We start from the raw sequence: 16,235 nt of genomic DNA, 5'->3' as shown, positions 1-16,235 counted from the left end.
AAACCGTAGGCCTGGAGGATAAATGGCTAGAGCAGGCCTGTCAAACTGGTGGCCCATGGGCCAGATACATCGCACATAGGCCACGCCCACTCTGGCTCCACGAAGGCAAAACACACCGCAATACGTCACCATCCAGCCCGTGACGCGATCGAGTTTGACACCCGTGGGCTAGAGTATTGAACAAAGGAAATATTTTAAATATTTGGAAATGGTTTGCCTTAGTTCCACCAAACACAATGCACACCAAAATTACACCGTACAAAACGCTTAAGAAACAGTGGCCACCGTTCAGTTTTTTCATTTCTTCAGAAGAGCACAGCATATTCCAGCAGCATTCAAGCTATGTTCAGGTAAGACTCATACACAACTACTTTTTGGTGCCCACTGTTCTGACCTAGGCTTCCTTAGAAAGTAAACAGCACAAACTTAGTCCCGGCAAACCTCTTTAATTCAAACGGATGTGAATTATTGTCATTCCCAGTCTGAAAGGCTTCTCAAATAGTCTTTCAGGGGAGTGTTTACAAACACTCTTGGAATGCTGCCAGAGAACTAATTGCCAAATGCAGAGCAAGGCCAAACTTAGCACAGAGTCAAACGGAGCTTTTCCAGAGCTTTTCTCAACCAGATGAACTAATAGCTTCCTGCAAAAGCTCACGTCCCGTTCGCTCCTCTTTTATGTATTATGGGAGAGGCCAATCATCTCCAAGCCTTACTCCCAAGTCAACCCTGTTTTCTTAATTGTTCCTGTCTTCTGGCAGCTCTGCACATGCACATACTGGGAAAAGGCTCACACTGTTCTTCTGCCTCACCGATGTCAGAGACTCCAGAGGCAGCAAACAACTACCAGATGGCTTTGGCTCCCTCTCTGCCTCTGACTCAGAGCCTTTCCCAGACTCCAGGACTGACCCACGTTCCTCCCCAACCTCCTCTCTGTCCAACTCTGCTGCCAGCTCTGCTGGCCGCTGGTGGGCCACGACACCCGCATAAGATACTGAAATTTCTGTATTCTTCTTGAAAAGGGTCCAGTCTAAATTCTGGTTTCTAAGAGCTATATTCCAGGTTGTAGTTGTAGCAGTAGCAGCAGCAGCAGCAGCAGCAGTAGTAGTAGTAGTAGTAGTAGTAGTAGTAGTAGTAGTAGTAGTAGTTATTCATCGCACAGTCAGCTAAATGTTCAGACTAGGTTTGGCATTTTTGTCTACCTATCAAGTTCTTACCTAGGATCTGGGATAGGCAAATCTGGATGTTAGCCAGTGTTACAGATATCGCCGCAGGATGGAAGCAGTTCCAAATAAAGCCACCTTCTGCAATTGACTGATGGCAAATTTGTCAATGCCTATGGTGTTCAAGTTGTGGTCCAGTTGTTTTGAGACTGTACCCAAGACACCTATTGCTATTGGTACTACCCTTGCTTGCCTTTGTCATAGTCGTTCTATTTCTATTTGTAGGTCTTTATATTTTGTTAACTTCTCCAGTTCTTTCTCTTTCAGTCTCAAGGCACTGCCACACATCATCATCATCATCATCATCATGTGTATGACTATGTTATAGTAGTCAGGAGACCACAATGCTATTACAGAATAGTAGGTTGGCTTGCCAAATTATCAGTCCTGTTATAGGAAATGATTGCACACTTTCCAAAGTGTGCCACAGGGTGGTGGTTGACTTCACACCAGAAAGAACATACAAGCTGTTGTGTTAAGTAATTAATTAAATACATACATACACAGACACATATACATATACCTGCATATATACCTACCACACAAAGAACACATAAACTTTGCTTAATTGCTTTTTCTTAACTGCTGCTTGTTGTTTAATTGAGGTCTCAGCAGAATAATGTAGCACTTGGGGAAAAAGATACAAGACAGCAATCCACTACTGGATGCTAGGATGGAGAAGATCTCCACAGCCACCATATACTTCCCCTTTGTGCTCAGATAAGTAGGGACAAAAGTCAACCAAACACTACAAAACACCAGCATGCTGAAGGTGATAAACTTGGCTTCATTGAAAGCATCTGGCAACTTCCTGGCAAAAAAAGCCACCATAAAACTAATGATGGCTAGAAATCCCAAGTAGCCCAGGACAAGATAGAACATGACAGCAGATCCCACGTTACATTCTGCTATGATTTCACTGGTGAGGGACTGCATATCCAGATTTGGGAAGGGAGGAGAGGTTGCCATCCACCAAGAACAAATACTTGCTTGAACAAGGGTGCAGGAAATAACAATGGAACCGGCCAGTTTTCTCCCCAACCATTTCCTCATGTTGGACCCTGGTTTGGTGGCCATGAAAGCTACAACTACGGTGATGGTTTTAGCTAATACACAGGAAACGGCCACAGCAAAGATGATGCCAAAAGCAGTTTGGCAAAGAAAGCAAGTGGTCTTGTTAGGCTGCCCCAAAAACAGCAAAGGGGAAAGAAAGCAAAGGAGAAGGGACAGAAGGAGTGTAAAGGTAAGTTCCCGGTTGTTGGCTTTGACGATGGGAGTGTCTTGGTACTTAACAAAGGTTCTAAGGACAAAAGCTGTAGTTATAAATAGGCTAATCCCAACCAAAGCTAAACTCATCCCTAATGGTTCTTTATGAGACAGAAAGTTTAAAGTCTTGAAAACACATCGATCGTGCTTCTTGCTTGGATATTGATCTTCTGGACAAGGGGAACAGTCAACCATATCTGGACATTGAAAAAAATAATTTAAAAAATTGACCACGTGTAGCCCAAGAGACATTTTCCATATCTTATTCAACTTAATCCCTCCCTATTGAACATTGTTGTGTTATCCTATGTCTTAATGTTGTATGCAGTTGGTATTTAACCAAACCCTTAGCAAGTATAGCATTAACTTTTATTTGGTGTCTTTAGAGTTTATAGATATATTCTTCCTTTGAAAACAAGATTTTGAGGAAGTTCTTGTTGTTCTCTGAGATTGATTGTTTTCTTGCAGATGTTTCATTACCCAAGCTACGATGTTACCTATTGAAAAGAAAGTTTGTCCAAAGAAGTGAAAAGGGCTATGAGTGACTGCATGTGTCAACCCTGGAGCCATCTTGGAATGATGAGCCTTGGTGGCGCAGCAGATTAAAGTACTGTTAAGTAACACCAGCTGCCTGCAAGTTCAAATCTCACCAGGCTCAAGGTTGACTCAGCCTTCCATCCTTTTGAGGTAGGTAAAATGAGGACCCGGATTGTGGGGGCAATAAGCTGACTTTGTATAAAAAAGAATACCGCTTAGGGGGGGCCAAAAGCCCTATGGAGCAGGTATATACAAAAGTATGAAGGCTATTGCTTAACGCATTGTAAGCCGCCCTGAGTCTCCGGAGAAGGGCGGCATATAAATTGAACCAATAAATAAATAAATAAATAATGTCTTCAGGATGGAACGTCCATCCAGCTTCACTTGCCACAGTGAGGCTGGATGGAGCTGTGGGAAAGGGAGGGGGGAGTAGAGATAGCTGGGGGAATATGTAGCCAAAATAACATTCTTTCTTCTGGGAACCAAGGACACTCTCACCAGCACCTGAAGGATCTTGGATGGGAGCCATCCAGATTTGGGAGGGTGACCTACCTGATTGGGGCATGTGATGCTTGTGTGTAATGGGAGGAATTGAATTGGGTGAGGAAAACCCCGGGAACTTCAGAGTCGGGTTTTCACCCCCTGTGCCAATATGACATGCCTAATAAACCTATACTTTGAGAAAGGCTCTAGCCTTGGAGTTTTGATCTCATCTGGGCTGTTACTTGGAACCTGACAATATGCTTTGTTCCATAATAAATGAGTGTTGGTCAGGTCAGAAGAAACATAAAGATGCTTTGCCAATAAAATTGCACAGAAAGGTATCATAAATAGTATTGATATAAAGTAGATTTAGCTAGATTTCTTTTCCAATTCTGCTTCTAATTTTGTTTGCTTATGATTTATTCCCTCCCCCCCTTTTTTTTTCTTCTTTCAATATAGGTTTTTAACCTAAGGGAAAATAGCATGTTGGAAATATATCTATGCAGCTAACGTTATTGTGGGAAGGATCTCCCAAGGACTTGCTAAGAGAATTGAATGAATGAGCCAGAACGGATCTTGAGGGACCTCTTCTTTGTGGCAGCCCCTCAAGTTCTGGAGTACTGCTATCACATCACCCCTAATTCTTCTTCTCTTTAGATTAGCCAAAGCCAAATCCTGCAGCCATTCTTCATATGTTTTAGTCTCCAGGCCTTTGATCATCTTATTTGCTCTTCTCTGAAAATCTGTTTGCAGATTTGTACTGTATTAGCATCTTTCATGTTGCAATGATGCCAAATTTGCTCAATTTTATCCTCAACCCCTTCTGTGTTTTGACAACCTGAACACCTAAATAAGTGTTAACATAACCTAAAGATTTCAATGTGAAATATCTCTGCAAAGCTTTAGCAAAATTCTCACTCATCTGCTCATTTGTACCAATATAAACAATATCAGTCCAGACTGTCTTATCTCTGTTGCTATAGATACGTGATAAAGTTCTCTGGCAGGCTACCGTAACACTCAGAATGGACGCTCGGCTGACAAATACATAACGCAGTGACATTTGGTTCTATGCCTCTGTTTATACAACCCAGGATTATATTACCTTTTCTTGGCAGTGGCTGCACACATATTCAAGTGATCATCCACTAAGACTCCAAGTCCCTCTCATAGTTACTGTATAATAAGGCTGCTTTTCATTAGGCCGCATCAGGGGTGAAATCCAGCAGGTTCTGACAGGTTCTGGAGAACTGGTAGCGGAAATTTTGAGCAGTTCAGAGAACCGGTAGCGGAAATTTTGAGCAGTTCAGAGAACCGGTAGCGGAAATTTTGAGCAGTTCAGAGAACCGGTAGTGGAAATTTTGAGTAGTTTGGAGAACTGGCAAATAGCACCTCAGGCTGGCCCCAGAGTGGGGTGGGAATGGGAATTTTGCAGAATCCTTCCCCTGCCACGTCCACTAAGCCACACCCACCAAGCCATGCCCACAGAATGTACTAAAAAAATTTGGATTTCACCACTGGGCCACATACATATTAATGTGTGTTTGTGTGTGTGTATATACATGGATATTCACACACACACAAACACTATGTCCCAAAGGTGCTTTTTCAAAAGGCAATTGGACTTTATTTTTCCTTGAAGATGTTTCACTTCTCATCCAAGTAGCTTCTTCAGAATCTTTTGAAAAAAGCACCTTTGGGACAACCATGATCTGGCTGACCAAGACTCTGTATAGACCAGGAATGCCAAACACAAGGCCCAAGGGCCAGATCCGGCCTGTGGGGTGCTTAGATCCAGCCCATGGGGCTGTCCTGGAAACAGCAAGGGACTGGCCCGTGGTGCCTCTGCCAGCAAAAACAGAACTTGAGAGGGCTGCAAGAGCCTCTCAGGCTCTGTTTTCGCTGGCAGAGGATTGCAGGAGGCCATCACAGCTGTAAACGGAGCTCATGAGGGGCTGTGTGTGGCCCTCCTGACCCCGTTTTCACTGGTAGAGTGTTGCAGGAGGCCATAGCATCCAGAAACGGACCTCATGAGGTGCTCCGTGTGGCCTTCCTGGCTCTGTTTTCACTGGTAGAGTGTTGCAGGAGGCCATTGCAGCTGGAAACGGAGCTTGGGAGCCTATTTTCACTGGCAGAACACTCAGGCCCCCAAAGGCACCCCTGACATGAGTGATTTCAAGCTGGCCAGGCCCACCCTGGCCCCCCGAGATCAAACACAACTCTGATGCAGCCCTTAATGAAATTGAGTTTGACACCCTTGCTATACATCTATATAAAGTATATTTCTTTTGTTGATTTCTCACTAATGACCCCACTGAAAATCGTTATACTAGGAATCAGTTTCAGTTTCCTGGCTGATTAACACAAAAATGCATTTCAGACATGTTCACTTGCATGAATGCATGTTGTTAATATTTATTGTGCTACATTACCTATTTCATGTGAAATCTTCCCTTCAGGGCAGGGAGCGCAATCGTAGCAGCAAAATTTCTCCCCTTCCTTCTTTTTCTTTTGGTATCCGGGCTGGCAAGGATCACTACACAGAGAAAAGGGCAGAACCTATCCATAAATGTGAAAATAATTTAGGATGGAAAAACTGGTTTTCAAAAATCATAATATTACTTAGTTAAAAAAAGCCTGAAGGAGTCCAGTAGTATTCGTTTTAACTTACAAATTTCATTAAAAACCATAATTTTTCATGAGTCACAGCTCACTTCATCAGATACGTAGATGATATAGGATTTAAATTGGGTTGAGGCAGGGAGAAGGGAAGATAGATCAATGATGCAGCTGCAGGTTTCATATATGCCAGATTAGCAGTATTTTTTTTTTCAATTAAATCTTTGTGATTTAATGAGACATACTCAATGATAGATGATATAAGAGTCTTCAACCATCTAGCTCCATGTTGGCAAATCTATGGAACGCATGCCAGAAGCAGCATGCAGAACCATTCCACGGAAGATGCACAGCCTCGCTGGTTCGTCTTCCGCGTTCCTGTGCAGACACGCACACCAGTTAGCTGGCCTTCACGCATGTGAGAGCACCAAAACCTGGAAGAGCAGCACCCGAACTTCCAGGTTTCCTTCACACGCATGCATGACGGACAGCTGTTCATCAGATGCGCGTCCATGCCAGAAACCACAGGTGCTGGTGCCTGCATGCGTACAGAAATGCTGCTTTTCTGGGTTTTGGCGCTCCCGCAAGGCCACACAATCCATGCGGGATGGTTTTGCGTGCCATTTCCTGCACGCAGGTCGGCATGCAGTGATGTAAAAGGTTAGCCATCACTGATCTAGCTAATCTTAGACAAACATGGCTCTCCTCCTATAGTGACTGCACACTGTGATGTGGAAAACAAATTATTCTCTTCGTTTCGAAATATAACTACCCATACAGGACCAGTTCCTAAGCCAGAAGAAATGTTTGATCCATCAAATGCCTTTTCAGATGACGGAATAGCCAGTTCAAAATGAAAAAGGTCTTCTGCAGTCACGACATAAGCCTAAAACTGAAAATCAGGCTTGTCAAATGTTACATCTTTTCTATCCTGCTCTACAGAGTAGAGAATTGGTCTCTGACAGAAAACCACTTGAAGAAACTAGAAGCATTTGAAATGTGGATTTACAGACGGCTGTTACATATAAGCTGGGTTAACAAAATCACAAATGAGGAGGTGATAAGCCGCCTGGGAAATCAAAGCCCTTAAAAAGGGAAAGTTGGAGTATTTTTGGACATGTGATGCGACACCCAGAAAAATACCACATCCTTCAACCTTCACTTAATCCTTCAGGGAAAAATTGAAGGCAAATGAGGCCCAGGCAGAAGAAGAACATCATGGCTTCAAAACCTAAGGGACTTGGTTTGGACAAAACTCAGCAGCACTTTTTCATATGGCTGTTGACAAAAATATGATTGCCAACATGATTGCCAACGTCCGATGACAGACATGGCAGAAGAAGAAGAAGAAGAAGAAGAAGAAGAAGAAGAAGAAGAAGAAGAAGAAGAAGAAGAAGAAGAAGAAGAAGAAGAAGAAGAAGAAGAAGAAGAATTGAGAAATCACACCTGGTTGAAATGCCTGTGCCAACTCATTTTATCTTGATAAAAGCTGAAGGTTTGCTCTTCTTTGGAATCTATTCTCCCAATTTGTATTTTAGTGAAGGAGTTATTTGGGAATATCACCATCTTCATGATATCCAGGCCAGTGGCGACCTCCATTCTATCATTAAAAGTCACACTTTCTCCAGCTGAGTTATTAAAGGAAATGCCTTGAAGGAACCAGTGAAGCTGTCAGGAAAAGAAAGAATAGCTAAAACATCACATCTAATATGTAATGCGAAAATTGACACAAGCTACATTTCTCCTTGTTGATCGATTGCTACATATTTTATCTGAACCCTGTTTCATTTACTAAAATGTTCCTGATAATAAAGCCATTTAGAACAAATAACAGAGTTGGACGGGACCTTGGAGGTCTTGTAATCTAACCCCCTGCTTAGGCAGGAAACCCTACACCACTTCAGGCAAATGGTTATCCAACATCTTCTTAAAAACTTCCACTGTTGGAGCATTCACAACTTCTGGAGGCAAGTTGTTCCGCTGATTAATTGTTCTAACTGTCAGGAAACTTCTCCTTAATTCTAAATTGCTTCTCTCCTTGATTAGTTTCCACCCATGGCTTCTTCTCCTACCCTCAGGTGCTTTGGAGAATAACTTGACTCCCTCTTCTTTGTGGCAGCCCCTGAGATATTGGAATACTGCTATCATTTCTCCCCTAGTCCTTCTTTTCATTAAACTAGTCATACCCCATTCCTGCAACCGTTCTTCTTATGTTTTAGCCTCCAGTCCCCTAATCGTCTTTGTTGCTCTTCTCTGCACTCTTTCTAGAGTCTCCACATCTTTTTTACATCATGGCAACCAAAACTGAATGCAGTATTCCAAGTGTGGCCTTATCAAGGCATCATAAAGTGGCCATAACACTTCATGTTATCTTGATTCTATCCCTCTGTTTATGCAGCCTAGAACAGTGTTGGCTTTTTTGACAGCTGCTACACAAGGCTGGCTCACATTTAAATGGTTGTCCACTAGGACTCCAATATCTCTCTCACAGTTACTACTATCCTACTACATTTCATTATGTAGAAATTACCTGTCAAGGTTGAAGATCAAGTTTGAAGGCTATTTCATTTACCAAAAATGTGTTCCTAATAATAAAGTTATTTCATTTTGGAGAAATTACCTAGCCCCACCCCATTTGTGTCAGAAGCACCTAAGACGCTTCCAGGCTGAAAGAATTAGCAGGCAACATTACTGTTGCCCTGGAGATGCCCAGTTGGGGGTCTCCTTTCATGTTAATGTGCCTACTGAAGTGGTACCTATTTATCTACTTGTGATTACTTGCTTTCGAATTGCTAGGTTGGCAGGAGTTGGAGCCAGGGGTGGACTTCAAAAATTTTAGCAAGGGGCTCCCTGCCCAGTTGCTGGGTGGACATGGCCATGGTGGGTATGGCCTAGTTGGTCTCCTATACCACAGCTGGGGCGGGGGGGGGCATTTTTGCCCTCCCCAGGCTCCGGAGGTTTTCCTCGAGCCTCCAGGAGGGCAAAAACAGCCTCCCCAGACTCCAGAGGCCCTCTAGAGGCCGGAAACAGGCCTGAACTTCCTGAAGTTCCTGAACTTCTGGTAAGCCCGTTTTTCACCCTTCCCCAGCCTCCGCGTGCACCCTGCACTTACCTGCATCCAAAACGGGCCATGTGGGGACTCCTGGGAGGGGTGGAATGGGGTGAGTGGGCCAGCCAGGAGTGGAAGTTGGCGGTTTTCCGAACTGCACAGAATCTTAGCTAGAGGTTCTCCCGAACCCCTGCGAACCCCCAGCAGCCCACCCTTGGTTGGAGCGAATGATGGGAGCTCATCCCACCACAAAGGAACACTCTGTTCTTGAATGCAAGCTTGCAAATTATCAAACCAGTGTCCTAATCACTGGAACCACCATGATCCTTATTACCTGCCAAGGTTGAAGATCTTGACGCTCAAGTCTCTTTCTTTTCACTGATGCTCGGTGGAGGGACCTAAATGAAGTCATGGCATGTAAAGCATGCGCCAAAAGATAGACAGCATTAAAGATGCTGTAACTGTGGCCAGTCATCTGCATTTCAAAAACAGAACCTGGAAGCATCTCCAACTTCTCTTTGCCAGTGCATACTTTATCGTGCTCTACTGATTCTTTGGAATTTGAAAATGTACAGTGAAAGGCTTGCTCCCAAAAGTCTTTTAGAAAATGGTCACCATGTGCTGAGCAGCATTTCAGGTTCTGAAGGTAGGTCTGAAACCCTAGAGGTTCATTTGAAGGGACTTCAAAGGAAATGGTGCCTTGGAATAATTCTGAATCCCAGCTGGTTACAAGGCCCATGACTGTGAAATCAATCTGCGCAGTCACAATCCACAACCTCCCAACTGATGCGTTTTCTGAATAATCAGACTCCATTTGAAACATTAACGAACTCAGCCACATCACCGTAAGCGTTTCTCCATACACAGCAAATATTTTGGCTTTGTGGTCCATGAAGGATTTATAAATGCTGGAGGAGACCTCGCTGATTTCAGTGAAAGAAAGCAAACGGCCTTGGCTTGGGATTCGTTGTATGAAGGCAGAACAGATTCCATTCTGGAAAAACAAAGGTTCCAAGGTTTGCAAGAAATGGTCTCCGCTCTCGTCTCTCAAAACAATGAGTCCAACCCAAGTCCATCCAAAATGCTTCAGTAATTGGACAATTCCTGTATACTGAGGGGCTTCATTTGAGACCATGCGATAAAAGGAAGGAAATTGAGTTGGGTTGTTTTGTTCAGAGGCAAAAGAACCATATGTGAGCTGAAAGGAAACGCAGATATATTTGATTAGATTAGTTTAACAGAGTTGGAAGTGACCTTGTAGGTCAACTAGTCCAACCCCCCACCCAGGCAGGAGATCCTACACCATTTCTGACAAATGGCAGTCCAATGTCTTCTTGAAAGCTTCCAGTGATTAAGTTCCCACAACTTCTGAAGGCAAGCTGTTCCATTGGTTGATTGTTCTCACTGTCAGGAAATTTCTCCTCATTTCTAGGTTGAATCTCTCCTTGATCAATTTCTATCCATTATTCCTTGTCTGGCTGTCGGGTGCCTTGGAAAATAGCTTGACCCCATCCTCTCTGTGGCAGCCCCTCAAATATTGGAACACTGCTATCATGTCTCCCCTGGTCCTTCTCTTCACTAGACTAGCCATGCCCAGTTCCTGCTACTGTTCTTCATATGTTTTAGTCTCCAGTCCCCTAATCATCTTGGTTGCTCTCCTCTGCACTCTTTCTAGAGTCTCCACATCTCTTTTACATCATGGCGACCAAAACTGAATGCAATATTCCACTTTTTCTAGAGTCTCAACATACTTTTTTTTTTATAGTATGGTGACCAAAACTGGATGCAGTATTCTAGGTGTGGTGTTACTAAGGCTTTATAGAGTGGTATTAGGAACTCACTTGATCACCTCTCAGTCTTTGTGACTGCCTTTTTAGAACACGGAGTCTCAGATCATGATTTGAATGCCTTTTCTTCATTCAAAGTAAACAGTGCTGGTTTATGGGAAAATGAAACCATTTCTAAGGAAAGAGTAACAATAAAGAAATCTGTTCAAATCCATTATTCTGCCTTATTTCGCTGTTTGTTTGTTTTTTGTCAACCACAATGACTTAACTTTGTTTTGAATAGAGTCAAACATTCATTGCCAGTCAAATCTTTCTTCCTTTTTTTTCTATACTATAATATTGTTGTAAAAATAAATTGCATGGGTATCTACTCCATCTTAATTCATAATCAAATCAGTATACCCTTCATAGTGGCATGAGAGTCAGTTAAGGCATTGGATTGCAAACCAGGTGACTGTGAGTTCTAGTCCTTCATTTGGCATGAAGCTAGCTGGTTGACCTTGGACCAGTCGCTCTTTCTCAACCCTAAGAAGGAAGCAATGGCAAACCACTTCAGAAATCTTGGCAAGAAAACTGTAGGGACTTACCTAGGCAATCACCAAAAGTCAAAATATAGACTAGAAGGGACAAAAAAAAATGCCCTTGAAGATCTTACCTGTGGAATTTTATAAAGGGTTAAGACGTCAGACATGTGGAAAGAGATATCGGAGCCAAGTCCACCTATGATGGCCATGAGATTTTTCTGGATGTTGCATGCATAGTTGGGGACAAAATTATGGAATTTGAAGAGTAGGTCCAATGTGGTCCGATAAGTCATCTTCTCATTGTAGTAACTATCATAGATGTGAAACCCGAGGCTGACATTGGGCAAGATCTGAGGATTTTGGTTAATCTCATTTACTGCAAACGCCAAGCTGAGGACATGTTGGTAGAACTTTGTCACTATGCTGAAAGACAGTTATGTTCAAAATTGTACAATGTATATAACTGGTTTTTTTTTTATCAGCCTCTGGATCCATTTTACTTACTACAAGCCATCTAAAATTTGGGGGGCGGGAAATCAATAGAAACAAAATGAGTTGTTGGTTAGGTTTTGTGAAGACAAGCTGCATAAATACTCAGAAGGAGAGGAGAAATAGCCAAAGAGAAGTATAAGACTAAAAAGAATAGTAGGAACTTAGGTGAATTCCTGAAAGGCTTAGTTACCATATTTTTCGAACTATAAGACGCACCGGAGTATAAGACACACCTTAGTTTTTGGGGAGGAAAATAAGAAAAAAGCTGATTGGGGGTGGATCGGCCTCCCAGAATGCCCCCAATCAGCTGTTCCTAGAAGTGAACTTTAGCAACAGGTTCGTTAGTTGTGAGCTCTGCGCCTTGCTTTTTTTCCAACCTCTGAAATCTCCATTTCACAGGCTTTTTTCCAGCTTCTCAAACAGAGATTTCAGAAACTTTTTTCAGCTTCTGAAACCACCATTTCAGAGGCTGGGTGGGGCTACATTTGGTGTATAAGAGGCACCCAAATGTTCACCCTTTTTGGGGGGGGGGAAGGTACATGTTATTTATTTATTTATTTATTTAATATAATTTGTATGCTGCCCTATCTCTGTAGGACTCAGGGCGGCTCACAACAAATAAAAACAAACCCAATAAAACATAAAATACATAAATATGCATACATAAAATACATAAATGTATAAATATATAATTTAAACATATATTAAAACCCATTAAAATAATCAAAAAACTCCTCAGTCCAGTCTGGGCGATGTGAACAGCCATGTTTTTAATTCGCGGCGGAAGATGCGAAGGTCAGGAGCCAACCGAAGCCCCAGGGGGAGTTGATTCCAAAGAGTGGGCGCGCCCACAGAGAAAGCTCTATCCCTGGAGGCCGCCAGCCGATATTGTCTAGCTAATGGCACCCGGTTATACTCTGAAAAATATGGTAACTTTGGAATCAATACAGAGAATATAAATAAGGGATGTCAGTATTATCTCCCCAGGGGGAGAGCCTTCTCTGTGGTGGCACCTGCCCTCTGGAGCAACCTACCCCCAGAGATACGCACGATACCAGACCTCTGGACTTTTCGTCAGGCCCTGAAAACACATCTATTTTATCTAGCCGGGCTGGCTTGACCCCATCCTTGCGGTTTTAAATTTATAATTGGTTTTAATTGGGTTATTTTAAATTGATGGCCAAGATCATTTAATGTTTTTTAAATTGTTTTTAAATTTTATATGTTGTGTTTTTACCGTGACTGTTCACCGCCCTGAGTCCTGTTGGAGAAGGGCGGTATACAAATTAAATAAATAAATAAATAAATAAATAAATAAATAAATAAATAAATAAATAAATAAATAAATAAATAAATAAATAAATATTATATCAGAGAAGTGTATTAAAAAAAATTAAAATGCAAGCTCCAAAAAAAGAAAATAAAAAACATACTTTTACAAACTGGAAACAAGATTGGATAAGCAAAGCACACTCCCTAGTGAAGCTTTAAAGCAGCCACGAGCTGCTCTTACAGCTGTTTCAAAGACGTCTCTTTTGTATGGGACTTCCAAAGCAAAGTACAGTAGCTGAAGAAGCTTCTTGGATGAGAAACAAAACATCTTCAAAGAAAAAACAGAAAGTCCAGTTGCCTCTTGAAAAAAAAAACATGGGACAAAATACAGTAGATAAGCATTCAGACATACATGCAGAAAGCTGGGGAATGGATCCTTGTTTCTGCCACAGTCACACACCACTTTACCAGCGGTGGGTTTCAGAAATGTTTACCACCGGTTCGCCGTGCTCATGCTCGCTTCCGCACATGCGCTTTGCTTGTGTGTGTACCTTCTGAGAATGCGCCTGGACTCGAAAATGTGGCTAAATAGGACAGCATTATGTCTGGGTGGGTGGACGGGCTCACCTGCAGTCGCCGCTACCAGTTTGCCCGAACCAGTGCGAACCAGAAGAATACCACTTCTGCATTTTACATATTGAGATGGATTGGTCATAGAGATAGAACTTGGGCTGAATCAAAAATAAATGGAAGGAAACATGAATGATTCAAAGGGAAGGAACAGAAGAAAATTCTGTTTGGAAGAATTGGATCAGATCCTCAAAAAGAGGAACTTTTAACATATACCATATTTTTCGGAGTATAAGATGCACCTTTCCCCCTCAAAAAAAGAGGGTGAAAATCTGGGTGCGTCTTATACTCTGAATGTAGCCCTGCCCAGCTTCTCAAACTGAGGTTTCAGAGGCTGAAAAAAGCATCAGAAACGAAGCTTCAGAAAAAAAAAAGCCTCCAAACATTCCGGGCAGCTGATCCACCCTCCAATCAGCTTTTTTTCTTATTTTCCTCCCCAAAAATAAGATGCGTCTTATACTCCGGTGCATCTTATACTCCTAAAAATATGGTAACTCATACAATGGGGTTGTTAACCTATTGTAACATACTGTTAGCTGAAAGGGTGAGAGCCTGTTTGGTGTAGTGATTAAGGAATCAGGCTTAGAAACCAGCAGTCCAAGAGTTCTACCTCTGCCTGGAGCACAAATGGGTGACCTTGGACCAGTTACTGTCCCTCAATCCTAGGAAGAAGAAGGCAAGGACAAACCACTTTAGAAAATGCCACCAAGAAAATTGAATGGACTAGCCCAGGCAGTAGCCATTGACATCACAAACAAGATGCTGAGACTTTGGAAAAAGTCCCAGAGAAGAGCAACTAAGATGATTAAAGACCTGGAAACAAATATATGTGAAGAAATGGTTGCAGGATTTGGTTTTGGCTAGTCTGGAGAAAAGAAGGACTAGGAGGGACATGAGAGCAGCATTCCAGTATTTGAGGGGCTGCCACAAAGAAGACAGGGGGGTTCAAGTTAGAATAGAATATTAGAATAGCAGTTACAGTATAAAGAAGAAAAGGGAAACATGTAGAAAAAAATGAGATAAACAAAAAATTATCACCATAGAAAAAATGGGATGTGCAAAAATTATCACCATGTCAGTTAATACTTCATTGGGTCACCTTTAGCCTGAATTACAGCCTTACAATATCTTCCCCCTGGAGTGAACCAAGCCTTTTAGTTCTGCAGCTACACCAAGATGGAATGATTCCTTCAATTAACTGGGTTTTATTGCTGGGTCGCTTCTGACTAACAAGTTTCTTTAGTCGGCTCCATGGGTTTAAGGTCAGGGCTATTCCCAGGCCATTCCAGCAGTGGAATATGATTATCTTGAAACTCCCCCCCCCAAAAAAATGGTGTTATTAACCATCTAACCTAAAAAAATACACTTTTCTCAAAAGGTTCCCACAATTTTGGCCACTACTGTAGATGGAGAGAATACCAGAGAATGTTTAGGTTAATCCTTCACTCGTTTCCCCACTTCCTTTCATTCATCCTTAGACGTTGCAAGTATGAACTTCTGAACCACCTCATGCATTCTGAACCATCTCATGCATGCATCTCATTCATTCATTCACTCCTACATACATTCATTACATTTTGCATATCACCAAATCCTGTGATTTGCAAAGTTGCTCAACCAACTCTTTTCTTTCACAGAAAAAGAGAATGGAGTTGCTCTAAAAATCAGGTCCAAGAGTTTCTTACATTGGAAATTTGAAGCTCAGGTCCTGTGAAGGTTGTTTTTGGAAGGAAAGTTCATGAAAAAAGTACCACATTTGAGATGTAATCCCACCTATGAGGAAGTCACCTGGCTGATAGGATTCGTGAGGAATAGGAATAGGATCAGGTGAAAAACAGTCTCTTGAACTGACATTGTTTCCCACATAAGGTAAAAATAAAAACAAGACTTCTAATATCATCATCTAGCTGCAGATTAGGTGCTCATATCCCCATCAAGAACCTTATCACTGAATTTGATTTCAGCAAAGTGTTCCAGCAACATTCCACAATGAGAAGTGTCATAGCATGGAAAGGGAAAATAAAATTAAAAAACTCAGCCACATTTGCGTCTTCTCCCTGGCTAGCCCAACCGTGAATGACCAGGAGTAAAGGGGTTTTATAATCAGGTTTAAACTTACACATCAGCTGTTTTTCTTTTCTCTTTTTTTTAACTTTGGGAAATCTGCTGGAGTTTGCAATTGAGAAATAGCAATTATTACGACTGGCGTAATTGCAGGGAAGACAATGAAAGCTGTAACAAGGAATCCCTATCGTATAGCACAGCAACAAGAAAGCAAAAGATAAAATAATTTAATAAGTTGCATTTATTTTGTGGGTTAAGTCAAAGAAAAAAGTTTAGGATGACCACATTAATG

At 42.1% G+C, this 16,235-nt stretch overlaps 2 protein-coding genes across 2 annotated transcripts; both read right to left on the bottom strand.

Annotated features, from left to right (window-relative positions):
* Positions 1-1,761: 1,761 nt before the first annotated feature.
* On the bottom strand, positions 1,762-13,763 carry LOC117657451 (vomeronasal type-2 receptor 26-like). Its single transcript, XM_087893227.1, has 5 exons — positions 13,744-13,763; positions 11,617-11,908; positions 7,572-7,793; positions 5,939-6,065; positions 1,762-2,683 (listed from the first exon to the last, which is right to left on the bottom strand). Exons 1-5 carry the CDS (start codon positions 13,761-13,763, stop codon positions 1,785-1,787), a joined length of 1,560 nt encoding a protein of 519 aa, XP_087749353.1. The 3' UTR covers positions 1,762-1,784.
* On the bottom strand, positions 9,464-10,309 carry LOC148113645 (vomeronasal type-2 receptor 116-like). Its single transcript, XM_087891548.1, has one exon. It carries the CDS (start codon positions 10,307-10,309, stop codon positions 9,464-9,466), a length of 846 nt encoding a protein of 281 aa, XP_087747674.1.
* Positions 13,764-16,235: the final 2,472 nt, after the last annotated feature.

The sequence above is a fragment of the Pantherophis guttatus genome, chromosome 4, assembly GCF_059756535.1.
Source record: "Pantherophis guttatus breed Tessera chromosome 4, ASM5975653v1, whole genome shotgun sequence".
In the NCBI taxonomy this organism is placed as follows: Eukaryota; Metazoa; Chordata; class Lepidosauria; order Squamata; family Colubridae; genus Pantherophis; species Pantherophis guttatus.
The sequence above is the reverse complement of the archived record's forward strand: the minus strand, read 5'-3'. Positions and strand labels throughout refer to the sequence as shown.

Bases quoted from the DNA above. Each gene is read 5' to 3' on its own strand.
- LOC148113645 (XM_087891548.1), bottom strand. From the start codon at position 10,309: ATGGTCTCAAATGAAGCCCCTCAGTATACAGGAATTGTCCAATTACTG.
- LOC117657451 (XM_087893227.1), bottom strand. From the start codon at position 13,763: ATGAGCACGGCGAACCGGTG. The intron at 11,909-13,743 runs GTAAACATTTCT...ACTGTCTTTCAG, and splicing joins ATGAGCACGGCGAACCGGTG to CATAGTGACAAAGTTCTACC. The intron at 6,066-7,571 runs GTGTGATTTCTC...ATTTATGGATAG, and splicing joins GGCACAGGCATTTCAACCAG to GTTCTGCCCTTTTCTCTGTG.